The sequence below is a fragment of the Centruroides vittatus genome, unplaced genomic scaffold (genome assembly GCF_030686945.1).
Source record: "Centruroides vittatus isolate TY-2023 unplaced genomic scaffold, ASM3068694v2 contig_875, whole genome shotgun sequence".
In the NCBI taxonomy this organism is placed as follows: domain Eukaryota; kingdom Metazoa; phylum Arthropoda; class Arachnida; order Scorpiones; family Buthidae; genus Centruroides; species Centruroides vittatus.
The window spans coordinates 3,514,411-3,532,308 of NW_027122567.1; the positions used below are offsets into that span (position 1 = coordinate 3,514,411).

Consider the following 17,898-nt stretch of genomic DNA (forward strand, 5'->3'; position numbering starts at 1 on the left):
TTACACAATAATAATATATGTTAAATAACACATAAACATATGCATGCAGAAATGTAAAGTTCATTTTTTTGTGGTGATGATCCAGACTATTCTGAAATTCTTGTTTTTTTTTGTGATAAAGTTGTGAAATTTCATTTGTCAGTTTTTTCTTCCATTAAGCAAATATCAGCAGCAGAAGATCACATCCTAAATGCTTCGTTTTGCTTTTGACCTCCTCTCAAAATCTGGATCATTTGCTACAATTTGATCAATGATTTCAGATATCATTACCAAACTTTTACTAAGGAAATCTGTAGAGAAATTCTTTGGATTCATCATTTTCAGAATCTCTATTTTCCAGTTCTACATGAATTCCTTGTTCTGTCAGTTTTTGAAGGTTGTCATTGGTAAGGCTATCACCAGAAACCTGAAGTAACTCTTCAATATCTTGCTCGTCTACATATCCTAGTCCTGCTGTATCAATTAGGTTGAGTTTGGTCAATCTAATGATATAGCAATAGGCTCTTATTGTTGTGAATTCTTGGATACCTTCAGCCATAAATTCTTCTACACTTCGTTCGTACATTTATCAGTTAATTCTTGCCAAGCAAAGTCCATATTGCCTATGGCATCCACAATGTTATATTTTTCTCCAAAATTGCACAAAACAAACATAGATTTAATGAAAGTACAGTGCTAAGATGAATTACCACCTTTTGCTGATTAGTTCGTGTTTGTAAATAATCGTATTATATACAAATCAATAAAATGCCACGATAATTTGAGTCAGTGTAAATTTTGAGCTATTTTTTAGGCTTCGAGCAGACTGCATTATATTGAATCAGCATTAATTGAGGAAGCGTAAGCAGGGTTTTACTGTATATATATGTATAACTTGAATATACAGCATCCATATTACATTAATTTATATTTATAAAATATAGGTGTATTGTACAAATACCTTTCTGTCTACTGAGTAAAGTAAAGAATATTTAACATTTTGCAACAATAACATCTGAATAATTATTTAGTATTTAGACAAAAATACCTGTTGGTCCATCCCTATTTCATTCCCAACTCAAAAAATTATTTTTTCTTACAGTCAGCACTTGTACACTGTACAACACTGAACAATTAGTTTAAGACAGTTGACATGTACATTAGAAACTAGAAATGCTTTGATTATTCTTTCTACTCTGTGGGCACTAAGAGGCTTTTTTACAGACTAGTTGTGGATGGTGAGGGATGGGACCAGACATACCTAAGATAGACTACTCAAAAAAATCCTTATCAACCTATTGAAATTAAATTCCTGGTTCCTCATAACAGTAGGCTGATGTCTTATCTACCTCTTCTTAAATAAGAACTATTTTGCAAAACTATTTTTGATTAAAAAATATGTAGTTTTACAAAATAGTAGTTATTATTAATTGTTTTAATAATAGAAATAATAAAAGAACTGAATTACAATATGTTTGTAATTTTTAAATTTAAAGCATATCACTTCCATATAAATCCAAACAAATAAGTTATTTTTAAATTTGTGAATTTTTATGAATATCTAGCTTCTGGGTTTAATTTGGTGGCTAGATTGTTATACTAACTCTAGCCAATATCAAAAACTAAGCATTGATTCTTTCTTTAAGCCACTGTATCAATAAAGCATATTTTTGAAGTATCACATAAGTTTATTTGTTTACTTTCTAAACACTCAAACAAGGTAAAACAGTGAAATAGCTAGGGTTTGACTGTATTAACCATATTAAGGGAAAACAACATACCTACAATGATCCTATGTCAATGGTCAATGAACATCTGCCGTTGATGTAGGATCGTCTCCAGCCAGTGCCATTAGTAACCATGGAAGGTTATATGGAAATTTAAATACTTCTGGAAGCGAGGGCTGATTGGGGTCCAGGTGGCGCAATTGGTAGTGCACTGCATGGCAAGCGGAGTTCAAGTCTCGCCTCAGTCAGTTATTTCCTTCCAGAAGGTTCTAAATTATTTATTAAATTATTAAAATTATAACTATTAATTTAGATAAGAGATGGTGCCCGATGCTTACCTCTAGTACCAAATTTATTTGTATTCATTATTTGATTATAGCCATATTACAGCCCAAATATTTAGTTGATCGTTGGATGATTATATTAACTCATCGGACTTTGAGATGTGTATTATATATATAATTTTATAATATTTAAAGTATCTAATATCTAAGTATTAAATAATTTTAAATTGACCAATAATAATAATAATAATAATTCCTATAGCTATGCTTTGACCTTGCTTTGACTAAGCATTAGACATTAGTATAAGTTGAGTGAGGTACATTTCACCAGCACACTAATAATAGTAATAATAATTCTTAACATTTTCACTCTAAGTTATTTTATTAATCAATTCAAAATATTTTAGTTTTTTTTATCTTCTGTAATACAGAAGCAATATTTCTTAAACATTTTTATAATTATAGTTATATGTTTGAAATTTAAATAACAAATTTAAATTTAAATTTTTATTATTATTTCATAATCAGAGAAGGCAGAATATGTTCCTAGATACTGAAGCCGCCAGTTCAATCACATCCACAGATCATTTGTCTCCACCTTCCACTATTTCCCGCCTCTCAGATAGTGACATATCAGAATTTGATTTTGGTATGTATTAAAGAAATATATATTTATGTATTTTTTTCCTGAATGTCATTTTCTAAACATTACTTTTGTTCAGATTCTTTACAAAATAAATTTAATAAGTGAAAATAAGAATATTATAGTCAAACCTCCAATAACTGGTCACCCAAATAAATGTTTACTTCAGCTTAGTAGTCATAATTTTCTAATCCCTTTAATCTTTTGTAGATATTAATATAAGTACTCTCTTATTAATTCCAAATGATTTGCCAGATTTTTAATTGGGCTATCTAATAATCAGATTGAAAGCAATTTGAATAAATATAATATGTTAAGTTGCTATCTCATGGTTAACTTAATAATTGAAAATAAATTATTTTTAATTTAGAATATTCTGGGAATGTCTGGTCTTAATATAGCTAATAAAAACAATGGCAGATTGTTTGGTACTACAAGTGTATCAAGTTATTGTATATGTTCTCATTAATTTATTGTTAGATTGATCCATAAATTTAGTTTACTGGTTAGATTTATTTTTGTTTGCGAAGCATAAAGTCTGACTTTTAGAGTAAAAAACAAGATAATGTTTATTTTTCTAAGTTGTATTTTGTATGTTTATTTTTCATTAAAAAAAAAAGACTTGATACATATAATTTTTACATGTTAAATTTGACTAGTTTGACAAATATCTTAACACTCATTTTGGCTAATTTTTTTAAATAAAAATACCTGACAACTATTCTTTTACTAAAATGTGACACGTTCATAATGTGACGACTTGCATGATTCTCTGTTTAAAAATGTCTCTGAAATGAAAACTCCAATTATTGTCTTTGAAAAAAAAAATATTTGATTCATCTTTGTAGGAAATAAAACTGTACAAAGACAGCTTTTAGAAAACAAGAAATTCTCAGACATACTAAACAATACTCTCAAAAAACAAAATTTAAGATTGTCTATTGCAAACATAAGGGGGGGAAAAGATAAAAGACTGCATAATTCAACATTTTAAGTTGTTGAAGAAGTTCTTATCTTGTTAATATGTGCAAGATCTGAAAACAGAATGTGATAGAACATAACAAAAGGAAAGATATGGTAGTTGTAAAAGAATATAAATATAGAAAATTTTGAAGCCAGTAAGAGATGGATTGAATACTTCAAAGAAAGACATTGGTCTCTCCTTTAAAAAGTTAAGTGGAGAAAAAGGAGCACATAATAGTAATACAATGGAAGACTGAAAAGAAACAACCCTAAAAGATATCTTGACTCAGTAATCAGAATGCAATGTATTTAATTTGGATGAAACAGATCTGTTTTGTTTTTTACTTAATAAAAACCATAAAATTTAAAAATGAAAAATGCATAACAGGGAAGTTGAGTAAGCATGGTTTAATAATTTTGCTTGATGCAAACACAAATAGCACAAAAGAATTTAAATTGATACTGATTAGTAAAAGTAAAACATCAAGATATTTCAAATGTCTGGTCAGTACTAGCTACATACAAAGCAAATTTAAATTCATGAATGTCTTTCAACAATCTGAAAATAACATATTTGTAATTTTGATAAAGAAATTTTGTATCAGAAAAGAAGTCATTTTTATTATTGTACTGTTCACATGATTGGAAAATTCAAAGGCCATTGAATTAATTTCCACTACCTTTGAATGTAATGACACTTGTTCAACTACTCGATTGAGGAGTTATTTGAAATTTTAAATTTAATTATAAAAATCTTCTTGTAGAAGAGCTCTTAAAAACAATTGAACAAAATAAGAAACTTCAAGCTTTCATTTTGAATTGCATATAAAAAAAGTGAAATTTTCTTTTGAATTTAAGTATTGCAAATTCTTTTAAGCTTGCAAGATTTTCAGTTGAGAAAACAATAAAAGAGAAATTGTTTTGTTGCAGTTGGGACCCTGATTTCAATATCTTATGAAGTTTGTTAAAAAAAAACTATCAGATAAAGGATATCATACTCCAATAAAAATATTGTACATATATAGACTTTGATAAAGATATTGAAATAAGTTCAGATGTCTATATAGAAGAATTCACAAATGATATGTTGGAGGAGAAAGATGAACATGTGAAAACAATCTTCACTAATGACTACCGGTACATATAAGATCAAATACAACCTCTTCAACCTTCAGATTTCTGGTACAAAATGATGAAAGTTAACGAACTAACGTTTTTGATTGTCCATCGAGATCTTCGTCAGGTTCATTGATGCTTTTGTACTGGAAATCTGAAGGTTGAAGAGGTTGTATATGAACATGTGAACTTAAGTGCTCATTTAATTGCTTCTTATGGTAACCAAATGTTTTATTTTATTTGAAAAAATGCATTTGATTCTAATTGGACCATCTTCAGTTTGTTTTACAAAAGAAACATCTGGTTACCATAAGAAACAGTAAAATAAGTGTTAAATAATAGCTATGGTGCCAAGTTTTGTGCAATATGAGTATCTGAACAATAAAGTGAAGATGTTGATGTAGTTTCTCTACAAATTAAGTTGAAAGCTTTAGTAGCATTTGAGATAGTATATCATTATCCTGTTTCCATTCAAGAGATAACAGATAAAGATTTTAGATCATTAACAGCTTTAGAAAATAAAATTAATTTCATTAATAGTTGTTTTAAAGCAAAAGTTAAACAATATTTTTCATAATTTATACAATACAATAACCTATGATTAGTTATATTTTATGTATGTGTTTATTAGAATTAAAATTCAAAAGTAAAAATGTTTATTATATAGTAAGAATATAATTTTATGCATATGTATGTGTGCATTTATAGTAACATCAGTTACTTGATATATATTGAATGCTTTTAAGAGGTGACTCTGCTTAATCAGTTAATATTTTTTGGTCTCTTGAATGATCACTTATTGTGGTTTGATTATATATTGTAAATTCTAAATAAATGTAAATAAACTATCTGTAAATTAGACAATCAAATAATTTAATAGATTAACTTCAGCTTGTGAATTTTATGAAGTTAGACTGGCTTAAAGCAGAATAAAATATTTATTATTTAATTTAGTTTCTTGATTTATGAATAATTTGTTAATTTTTATACTCAATAACATGTCAAATTTTCAAAATTATTATGATTAAATTGATATTTATATATACAATCATAATTATATTTTCTGACTGCATGAATTTTTTTACATTTTTTTGTGCTTTTTACAATGTTATTATATATTGCTTACCATAAAATTAAATAATTATATACAATTATTTACATAAATTCAATTTATTACTTTAATTATAAAACCAAAAGATAATGGTCATTCAAAACAGTTAGTGTTTGGCTTTTTGAAAATTATTGCATGGCATGCAGGGCACAGTTAAAATAGAATTATGCATAAAATAAAAGAAATATCTCATGTATTTGTTTATATGCAACTTTTTCATATTTATATTGTCTATATTTATTGGCTCAAAAAAAAAACAAAAAAAAAATAATTTTGTCATTTTAAAACTTAATGATATTTATATACATGCATCTATGAGTTTGCAAAGTACTGTACATAACAATAATCACATTATCTATGTATGTGGTCAAATTTATTGTATTGCATTGAAAATATCTATTGGTTTAAGCTTTAGATGTAATTATTATTTAATTTATACATTTTCTATAGTAACTGAGAATTTTTTCTTGTTTCACTGGTTTGTATTTATGATGATATTTAAATAAGATCTATTATATATTGCCAGCAGTTAAATATGGAAAAAAAAGAAAACAACAAAAATTTATATAAAATTCAGTTATTATTATATTTTATTTATAACTTAAATTATTGCAGTTATTGAAAAAGTATAAAACATAATAAAATTTATGTAAGCATTTCTTAGCAAATGCATTAAATAAGAATTTCCTGTTATAAAACTTAGAATTAAAGTAGAACAAAATGTTTTATTCAAACAAAATTTAGTAAGGAAATATTTTATAGTTTATTAATATAAATTGTTACAATTATATACAGATAGATTATGTTGTGTGTATTAAAGAAATTTAATTTATATAAATTGAATTATTTCTTTATATACATTAATATTTAATTGTACATAGTTAAAATACTTGTAATACCTCTTGTATAATTTTTTTATTGAAATGTAGGTAAAATTTTAATAAGTTTAAAATACTCTTTTAGACAGCACTTTTACATAATATGCTTAGAAAATAAAAATATCAATATTTGTAGAAATGAAAAATATTGATATTTTTTAAAATTAAATTTGTAACTACTGAGAAATGCAATGTTGAATAGTAAAAACACCTAAAAACCTTAAAATTTGCATTAACCACTTTAATTTCTAATGTTTTCAGCCATATTTTACTGACCTTCCTTAGGTGAAGCTTACAGAATGAATGACAACTGCTTTCAAACAGAAGAATATATTTTAAATATTCAAAATAAACAATTTAAATGTTAGAACCAGACCTTATAAGTTATGAAAATAAAATATATAAAACTCAGAAAACAAAAAATATAAAAACTCAAAACTAAAATATACAGGCATAAAGTAAATGTGTAAGAATAATACAAGAATAAGTTTACTAATCCAAAAGTGTAAAAATAAATAATCATAGATAAATACAGATGTCCTCAATGCATCTGCTGTAAATTTGCATAATGTTATTTGGTTTAAATCTCAAAAAAGGCTCTTCACATTAAACCAAATAATATTGTGTTAACTTACAACATGAGTGTATTGAGGACAACACTCATATTCAACTAAGGTTGTTTATTTTTACATTTATGGATCATTATTCTTGTATTCCTGTATATTTACTTTAAATTAAATAATTCCTCATATGACATTACGTTAAGTGGATCTGTAGTGGGAGACCCACTTAACACAGTGTCATATGATAAATTATCTGTTTGAACTGTCTGTAGATTCACAGTAGAGTTTGTAACAAGATGGATGTATGAACAATTGCAGTAAACCTATGTAAACTATTAAGCTAAATATTGCAGGTATGTATATTTATATAATTGTGGCTGAGGAAGGTCTAGTGAAACCAAAATGCATCCCACAAATAAAAATCTTATTTTCTTGATGTGATCTTGATTACTTGGGTCCATTACAGTTTGATAAGCCTTGTATATCTCACAGATTATGGACCATATAGCCAACTCTTGAAAAGTATTCATAGCACCCTCACTGGTAACTGGCAGAACCATTCATTTATTTGAAGAGTTTGTTCAGTGAGGATGATCCTCAAATAATAATGTTTGACCAGACATAAATACTTTGTCTTTATTTTTATGATTAATAAATAAATAAGTTTTCTAATATATAAGGTAGGTACAGTACATATTTTCTGTTACTATGATGTAAATAGAAGATATTGTTAATTTGAATGATATTGACTTTGACTCAAAATCAGCCATCTTAATTTCAAAAATATTCTTATTAAAATTATAATAAACTTCTATTATTCATAATTAAAACATATATTTACGACTTCAAGATTTGGTAAAATTACATTATAATAATATAATACATAATTATAATTGACATTTTGATAATTTATGTAATAATAGGAAATGGATGACTTAAAGATGCTTAGTTTTACAAAGGTTAGTCAATATCATTCATATTGGCCATATCTTCTACTTATAGTCTATTAACAGAACATAGTATGTATCACCTTTATATATGAATTTAAATTGATTGGATGCTTTTTCTAAATAGTACAAAGAATTAGTTTGGTTCTTGTTATCACATTACATCTATTAATTAACATTTCTTGAATTAAAATGTATAGGAATTTAAGTTACTTTGTATTTTTCTGTACTTGAAAGTCATTTCATTGGTTTCCATTATTTAACAATGATTATATGTAATTATAAAACTTATTTTCCATTAAAAATGATCTTTTCAGTTCTGATTCAGCAGTATGCTAATTTAGTTGTTTTCTGGATATTCTAAATTGAAAAATATGCTGTTTTGTACTTTTATCCAAGTTGAATGAATGCTTTTTTCAACTATTTGTCTTTATACTAGCATCACACATTCATTAATTTTGTATATATATTCACCATATTTTAGACTTTTTCACTTTAAATTCATTATAATAATACCTTTCTTGCTTAAACATTAGAAATATAATACAGGAGATTCATGTAGAATATGAAAAACTTTAGACATTGAAAAATTCCAAAAATTGACTGAGTAATTCATTCTCTGTAAGATGTTCTATCAACAAAAATGCTAAAATCAAAGACTTATTGCATTATACTGTGCATTAAACACTGCAGAGTAGGCCTATGTTTGATTTCTTAAAAAAAACAAATATTTAGATTGTATAAACAAAAATAGATATTTAAATATTAAATCAAAGTAATCATAATTCAAACCTTAATTTGTATAAAATGTAATTAATTCATTCAGTCATCTGTTTAATCTGTCTAGTTCATTTCTCTAAATGATGTAGCAGAGGGTGATGCACCATGACCTTGGAAAGTGATATGCCATGTGGAACTTTAACAGACAAGTACCTAAATAACTTATCTATTGTATTATTGTATTTAACTATGTAAATAAACATTTTGAAATCAAGATTTAATACTTATCTAATCATATAATTAGCTGGTCAAATTCAAATCTAATTTATTGCCTTTTGTTCATTTGTTGTATCTTCTAAACTTGCAAATATCTCAAATTTTAATGAAATATTATAAATAATATTTGATCCTTGAATATGAATCTAGCATGATCATTGAGATCAAAAAGGATTTTAACTTTTAAGTTAGAGTTGTAATGAGTTATTTATAAAAAATGGTACATTTTCATTTATATATTTGCAAATATTTTAAATGTATTTTTAAAAATAAAAAAAGCTTTATCTGATTATACTCTTTACAGATATTCTATACACAAAAATTTTTATTTCTGAAAAAGTTGTATTTATAAATTTGTAATGTAATTTTTAAATTTATGCTTAAATGCACAAGATGAAAAGCATGATCTTTGTCTTTGAAATGTTCAAAATTTTTTTATTCTCTATGCATGTTGCTGAAATAATACAAAGACAAAAAAAAATGATATCTTGGGATAAATTGAAATAAAAAATTTTCAGTTATTATTCCCAGCACATTCTCCTATGCATGATTGTTTATGCAACTCCTTTATATTGGTTTTGCCAGTTTGCTTCACCCACTCGAATTGACAAATAACTCAAAAATTTTAAGAAGTAGCTGATATATGTATCTGTGTACAGATTCTAGATTGCCAGGAACAGATGCTGCCAGCTTGAGTTCTGTTGCTAGTAGCCCTACTCTGGTAGCTGAAGAGGTGGGTAAGATAATAGAGAGACGATCACGACGAGACATGTGGCCAGAAGATCATTCTCATTCAGGTATTGTCTTCAATAATTCAGAAATTTAAAAATTATGAAGTTGATGATTTTGAAGAGTAGCATTGTTTAAGATATTGATAGAAGGAAAATCTGTATTATTAAGCTTTTCAGTGTTTACTTATAGTTAATGTAGGAACTTGTTTTTAATAAATAAATAAATCATTATTTGAGAAGTAAAGTAAAAAAAAAGAAAATAGATTTAACAATATAATATTTAAACACTTTTTAAATAAATTAAAAACAAATTTTAATGCTTTATACTGTATAACATGAAACAGTAACATAGGCCAAATTTAAATTTAAGACTTTACTACAGGAGTTAAAACTACGTTTTAAATTTGTAATTATTTTAATTTTTAAAAATGACACTCATCATCTTATATATTTAAATATTTTTTAAATATAATCATATTTTTTTAATAAAAATTATAAAATTTTGATATTCAATATGGATTAAAATTGTTTAGCTTTAAAAATTTGTTTAAATAAATAATTCACAAAGATTACAAAGGTAAATGACTATTAATTTTCATAAGTAGAAAATTACCTTATATAAATAAAAAATGATATTTTATACTATTTTTGATATATTTTGTAATGATAATCAGTTAGCATCAATACCAATATTGTTGAGTTATTTAGTTTGGAGAAATCAAAAGTTTTTGACAAAGTATGGAAAATTAATAAAGTACATTGAATTTTACATACTTATTAAAATTCCTTGTTCCACATGATCATGTTACTACTTGAATCAAATCGTAATGTGAAGATCGTGTGGAACAAGCTTGGCAAATCATAATTATTGATTTGTATAACAAAATATTTCATTGGAGTTAAGTTTATTTAGAATAAATATTCAAATTTTAAGAATTTATATTTAATTTTGTATTTATGTAATGAATTCTATAAAAAATCAGAAGTAATATAACTTCATTTTAAAGCATTACTATCATCAACAGAGGAAAACTTTACAACAAAAAATTAACATACCAGCATATAAACAATGTAGAAACTGAATAATAATGTTGAAGAAAAAAATAAAAAAACCAAAAACTCCAGCAAAAACAAAGCTCCAGCAAAAATTAACATATCTTAAATACTAAAAAAATTCAAAATTTTTAAAACATGTTTTGAATTTTGATTTTTTTTGTTGTATTAACTTTTTTCTTCTGCTGGAAAATTCCACCTTCTGAAGATGAACAGTAAAACTTGAAAGTGCTTAGGAACATATTCAATTTAAATGTGAATTTTATTTTAAAACTAGATTTAAATGTGAATTATCTTACGGTTTATTTTATTATTCATTGTACTTTAAAAAAAAATTTTAGGATTATTATTGATATCAATTTTAATATTTAGAATACTATATTTGTTATAGTTGATTATATACTATTTCTTATATCAATATGAAAGCTATGAAATTTTAGAACTGGTGTCTTTTAATTCCAAAGACACTTTTTATTGCATTTTCTATATAGATTTTTAAATACAGTCGAGTCCGCATAAGTCATCACCCGGATAACTCAACACCATCGGATAAGTAGTCAATTTTCTGTGGTCCTGACCGACTTACATAGGCATTAATGTTAAAAAACTCCAGTTTATTCAACATCGTTTAACTCGTCACTACTGGATAAGTCTACATACTTTTGCTGTCCCACACTTTAATAAGTCGTCACCCCCTCCTGAAAAAATGAATTCACTCTGCATGTGTGGTGCAAACTCTTTTTTTTTTTTTTTTTTAGGAGGGGAGTCGATTTTTTATTAATATAATAATTAATATATTTAATAATATAATAATACATTAATATTATTAATATATGTATGTTACAGTAAAAACCCGTTTTTAGTTAAAACGCGTTTTAACTAGTTGAAACTAGTTTTTACTGGATGTCATTGTTATAACTAGAATTTACTGCTAGTCAAAAATGAATTTGAGTTAAAACTAGTTTTAACTAGACAAAACGGGTTTTAACAATGACATTCAGTAAAAACTAGTTTCAACTAGTTAAAACGCGTTTTTACTGTAACATATACATATTAATAAAAATGCCTTAACCTTTTATGTATTTTTATGTATAAAATAATAACAGATAAACAAAAAGAAAATATACAATCTACATCAATGTCATACTGGAATCCAATTTTGCATTTTCTCACACTAGAGGTATTAAGAATCCTTAGATGTTACTTGCCAACAATTGACAATTGCAAAGATGATGTTTTCAAGGAGTTCATGATCATTGAAAAAGAAAGTTGAGACGGTAAAGTGCTCAAAACAAACAACACTAAACAAATTTTTCAGTTTTTCATCCACAGAGTAATTGTAAATGGAGGACACAATGTATTGTAAGCCTATACTACTGTATAATGCACTACTGCATTTTATTAATTGTAGTTTTGTGGTTTTATTACCAACTTCACTTTACTTGTCACATCAGATAACTCGACACATTTCCACTTCCCCTAGGGGTATCGACTTACGCGGAGTTGACTGTAATTCTCTATTCTAATTATAACATACAGACACCTTCCATACTTATTCCAGCAGGTATATTTATTAAAATAGACAAATGTTTTCAATCACTTTCAGAGATCTTTGTCAGATTTTTATGTTTCCATAAATATGGTTAATCAAAAATTTTTTTAAGAACATTCTATACAAAATATGATGATATTCAAATTCAGATCTAACATAATAAAAATTACAAAGTATGTAAACAAATAACAGAAATAATAAAATATAACATAAATTTTATACTATATACACAACTTTCCATAATACAACTGGAGATAGGTTAGTAAAATTAAATGTTGTAACATACACATTAATAACTAGAGATTGTGAGTCTTTAGTTATTAATATGATTAACCACATTTGATTTATAAAAACATATAATAACCTGATGATGATCTCTGAAAGTGATAAAAAATGTCATTTTTTTCCAGTAAACATACCTGCTAGAATAAGTATGGAAGGTGTCTGTGAGTTGTTCTATCATTTTCCAGCTTTTAGCAGTATTTTAACTATTCTAATTAATTTTTTTTTTAACCAGACTTTCCAATTTTGCAGTTTTGTTCCAAAATTCTGGCTATATATCTGAACTAAAGACTATATAATAATAATATTATTAGACAGAAAGTTATGACAAGACAGGACAATTGCAGGCTTCTTAAGGAACATGAATAATGAAACATCCATGTTCCTGAAGAAGGCTGCACTGACGTAAGCAAATGTATTTGAAGAATAATTAAATCTGTTTGTAACAACTTTATGTTTTAACACCCAATCTAAAAGTTTCATCATCTTTATTTAATAATGAGGTTGCAGTCGAAATTTTCATCTCTAAAATGTGAACGTCAAGCACCGCTTACAAGATAGCAGCACTTGACGTTCACTCAGTGGCGTGCCGTCATTGGAAGCGATGGAAGCGCCGATTACACCTTTCAATGACCTTCCCTTGAATTTTATAAAATATAAATTTTCATATTTTAACGTACTTTGAATTAATTAAAATTAATATTTTATTATAACTGCATTATGTATCTTTTACAAATTTCTATACTACATGTGAAAAAAATGATAAGATTGCTATTGTATATTCGAATAATTCGGTGGCGGAAGGAATGTCGAAACTGGGTCAGTCTCCAATCAGCCAGATTATATAGGCATTAGCACATGCGGTTTACAGTGCACCAACCTCACCCGGTTTAGCTCACCCGGCTAAACCGGATAAGCGACACACTCGTAAAGAGTACAGCTTTATATCCCGGAGCGGTTGTGGGCTGTTATCCACCTGCCTGTCAACTTCCAAGCAGCCAGATTATAGGCATTGGCGCATGCGCTTTACATAGCACAAACGTCACGGTTTAGCTGGTAGAAGCGACACATGCGTAAAGAGTACGCGACTTTATATCCCGGAGCGGTTGTGGGCTGTTAGCCGCCTGCTAGATATTCGGCCACCCTCGCCCGATTATGTGAATCACGAGCAGACTAGATCAACGGCGGGCAACCCGCGGGCCAGCTACGGCTGGCGAAAAGTTTCTATCCGGCCCGCAAGATCTTTAATAGATTATTAAATTGGAAAAATAACTAATTAATAGTTATTTTTCCAATTCTTTGTAATTTTCGAAAACGATAAGAGAAATAAATGTAGTAATTAACTTATTTATTTATTTATTTCATATTTGCAGATTAAAAAAATTACGAGTCACAAGAAGGAGTCAATTAACTACTACGGCATGGAAAAAAACGTAAAATTTATTCTGGCCCATGTTATAAAAAGGGTTGCCCACCCTAGACTAGATTTATAACAACCCAACCGATAGGAGTTTACTGGCACGTTTTTATGATAGTTCTGTATAGTTGACAGGAGTTTAAAAAAATTCCATTAAAATATTTGATATATTTATTCTGCGTTTATTCCGCTCTCCCATCTTATATTACTTACGGATTTCAATGTTAAACCGGTGATATTACGATTTAGTACGTCCCATCTGTAAGGGGATGCAGAAAAAACGTGTACAATTCTAGTACAGTGTTAAAAATTAACTGTTACTTTGGCAGCATCGTTTACAACCAAATTTAATGAATGAGACGTACAGTACATACAATGGTACAAGAAAAAAAGCTCTAGAATTTATTTTCCTTAAATTTACGATTTATATATCCGTTGTCATAAAAATTTGTCTTTCCACTGTTTTCCCAAGACTGCAGATATTCAGGTACAAAGTAACTGGTTTCGACTTATTTCTACTTAAGAAGTGACTAAATAATTAAGAGATTAGGGAATGGGGACATAAATAAAACCCTGTTGAAAGAGCCAGAATTTTACTTCAACAAAAGCTTAACAGAACCAATCACTCGCTCAGTACAGTGGGAAACTGATTTCTGTGTACACCTGGTATTAAAACGAATTAGTTAGAAAACGAATGACTATTAAGTTTAACATATTTAGATTTTTACAGCTATGGTGAGAAACGTTTAAAATTTACAACAGCCCTGTGGCGTCCTTTGAGATATACTAGTGATGCGACAAAAGAGGCATTTGACATTGACCGGTATCGGCACCCTCGGAATTTGGCATGCACACACTCACTACACACCTACCTGGACCGTCACTAGTTCCATCCATTAGCTACTCGTATCAAGATATTTGACTAAGTGGATTGTTTTAAGATTTAAAAAGTAAAGAATATTTTATGTTATTTTTATGTACGTTTCTTTACAAAGCTATATTTTAATTATAATTTTTTTTAAAAGTATATTAATACAATCGAACAATACATTGTACCAGGTATGTATATCCACTGCACATTTTATTTCACTGAGTAAGTTTTTATAATTTATTTTTAATTTTAGCCCTTATATCGTGGCTAGCGATTCAGAATGTAATTGTGATATTAAAAATACATTTAGAGAAATCTACAGTTTTTACTGGCTTATCGAACAAATGAATACGAATGGACCCTAGACCAGTGATTCTTAACAGGGGGGCCGCGGCCCCTGGGGGTCCATAAGAAGATTGCCGGGGGCCGCCAAATTATGCAAAATTTCCTTCAGAATATAATAAAAAGAAAATTGAGAATTGATGTATAATCCGAATATCGTATTGAAAAGTGAAATAAGAAAGATAAAGTTTTCCTATTTAGTTTTTATTTATTTATTTTGTATTTATTCCTACATACAACTTTGTTAGTACAGAAGAAATAAATGTAAATATGCTACTTACACCGCAGTATTTACTTCTTTTATTCCAAGGCAATTTTAAGAAACTATTAATGCTTGGAATTTTAAAAATAATTAGGAAAAATAGTAGGCTTTGAAAATTTAAATATTTTTGCAAAAGTTATGCAAAATCCTTACGACAAGTGGGCGTTTTAGTTTTAGTTTAGTTTTAGCATCGACATTGGATCGATTTATCGACATGTTTCTTATTTTATTTTCTGTTAAAAATTAATGAGTTGTCATGTTTAATTGTGAAGTTTGAATGTTATTTAAATAGATAATGAAATAATAAAGTTATGATTTACATTTATTATATAAAAAATAAAGCAATAATAAAAAAATCAATTTATTATAGATAAATTATCAAATTATCAAATATAAATTATTAATAAAAAATGGGGGTCACAAAAAATTATGAAATATTTGGTGGGCCGCGAGTATAAAAAGGTTAAGAACCACTGCCCTAGACCATTACTGACGTGCAATTAACTGATTGCCCCTGGAAGTCGGCTTCTTACAGAAACACAGCTTCCCTGTCATCAAATGTCATGGCACGCCACTGCGTTCACATTTCAGAGATGAAAACTTTGGCCACAACCTCGCTAATATTTATAGTCAGGAGCACCCATACATTCGGACATATGCCCCTCTCTCTTATCAGGTTGCCCTTTTCTTAATCTTCAAGGGAGTTCTGAGGCTCTGTTGTATTTTTAAATTAATTACTCATATTTATCACAGAAAACTTTTTTACTCATGACAAAATTAAAATAAAAATATTTGTTGTTAACTGAAAATTTGTTCTAGCAGGTCGTGATTGTTAGGTCAAGTACCGAGGTACCACTGTAATTGATTAATGTGATTTTGATATACAACAGTAGCATCAAGTGGTTAACTGCATTAATCAAGGGATACATATATATATATACTGTAATATTATATATATTATATGATTTACTGTACATATGATGCTTTTTTTTTTTTATAGCTTGTGCTCCCTTTTTATAGTCTGCGGGCACGCTGTTAAGTCTTTACTAATTTTAATAGTGAATTAATATTGGCTCTTTATAAAAATCTAAAACAAAATAACTGTTTGATAACAATACAATCTAAGTTGGTCACCATGATTGAAAGCCAAATTGATCAACATAGGTAGATGATTATAGTACATCTAAAAATTATTAAAAATAAAATTTAAAAATTTTGAATATAATATATTAAATTAAGTGTAAGAAAATTATTCATTAAAATTAGAATACAAATTTTTTGAATGTTGGTTTTTTTTGCAATTATTAAGTTATTTTTTAAATGTATAAGAGGGAAAAAATATTCAGTTTCAAAAATGTGGAAATTTTTTAGACATTTTATGAATTAAATATAATTGTATGATTTTTTGGCAAATATGAAATTATTTTTTGGAGGTATTAAGCCTATTTTTACTCATCTTCCCAGCATTTGGCTGTTGAGTGTTGTATGCAAACCATTTTCCTTTCTAGTAATTTCACCAGTTAGTTAATTTATGTGTATTCATAGTAATAGATGTAGGTTTATTTTTTTTCCATGTGAATAAAATCAGCTATGATTATTTTAGTGTTTATTGTTTCTTTCCAAAGCTGCAGCATATATGTAAGCATTGCTATCATCACTGGAATTAACTTGATCTTCATTGATCATCATTTCAGCTACCCTTCTTAATACATTTGATGATTAAAAAAAAAACTATTTTTAGTTTCTTTCTTTTATGCTAGATATAAAATGTGGTATTAAATATGGTTATAGATTTCAATGGTTTTTAACAGGAAAAAAGTATATATTGGAGACCTTATAAATTTAATATTAATGAAAAATACAATTGAGTAGAATGTATTTAAGAAATGTAAATTATAAAAAAATGCATCAATGATCTTAAACTTTAAAAATGTGTGACCTCAGTTTTAACAGAATTACATTTATAAAAGCAGTGACTGAAACCAAAAACCAACAGAGAAAGTAACAGAGCAAACATTTTCATTCATGTTAAACAGGCATTATCAGGCTAAATGATCCCACGGCTTTTAAAACACTGGAGGATTGCTGTACAAGCGTCAAGAGAGGAGGTGAAATAAGAAAGAGGAAGGGAGGGGGAGAGGATAGAAAGTTTACAGTTCATAGAACATCTGTTTCCTTTTC

General features: G+C 27.4%; 1 protein-coding gene across 6 annotated transcripts in view; it reads left to right on the plus strand.

Moving 5' to 3' along the window:
• LOC136983036 (regulating synaptic membrane exocytosis protein 2-like) overlaps nt 1-17,898 on the plus strand; it is a 341,614-nt gene that overhangs the window by 179,054 nt on the left and 144,662 nt on the right. For 5 of the 6 annotated variants that reach the window (XM_067279650.1, XM_067279651.1, XM_067279655.1 and 2 more), the window contains exons 12-13: nt 2,519-2,639; nt 9,867-10,004. In XM_067279650.1, coding sequence (XP_067135751.1) covers nt 2,519-2,639; nt 9,867-10,004 — 259 coding nt within the window. The remainder of the gene's footprint in view (nt 1-2,518; nt 2,640-9,866; nt 10,005-17,898) is intronic. The other variant, XM_067279653.1, reaches the window with a different exon arrangement.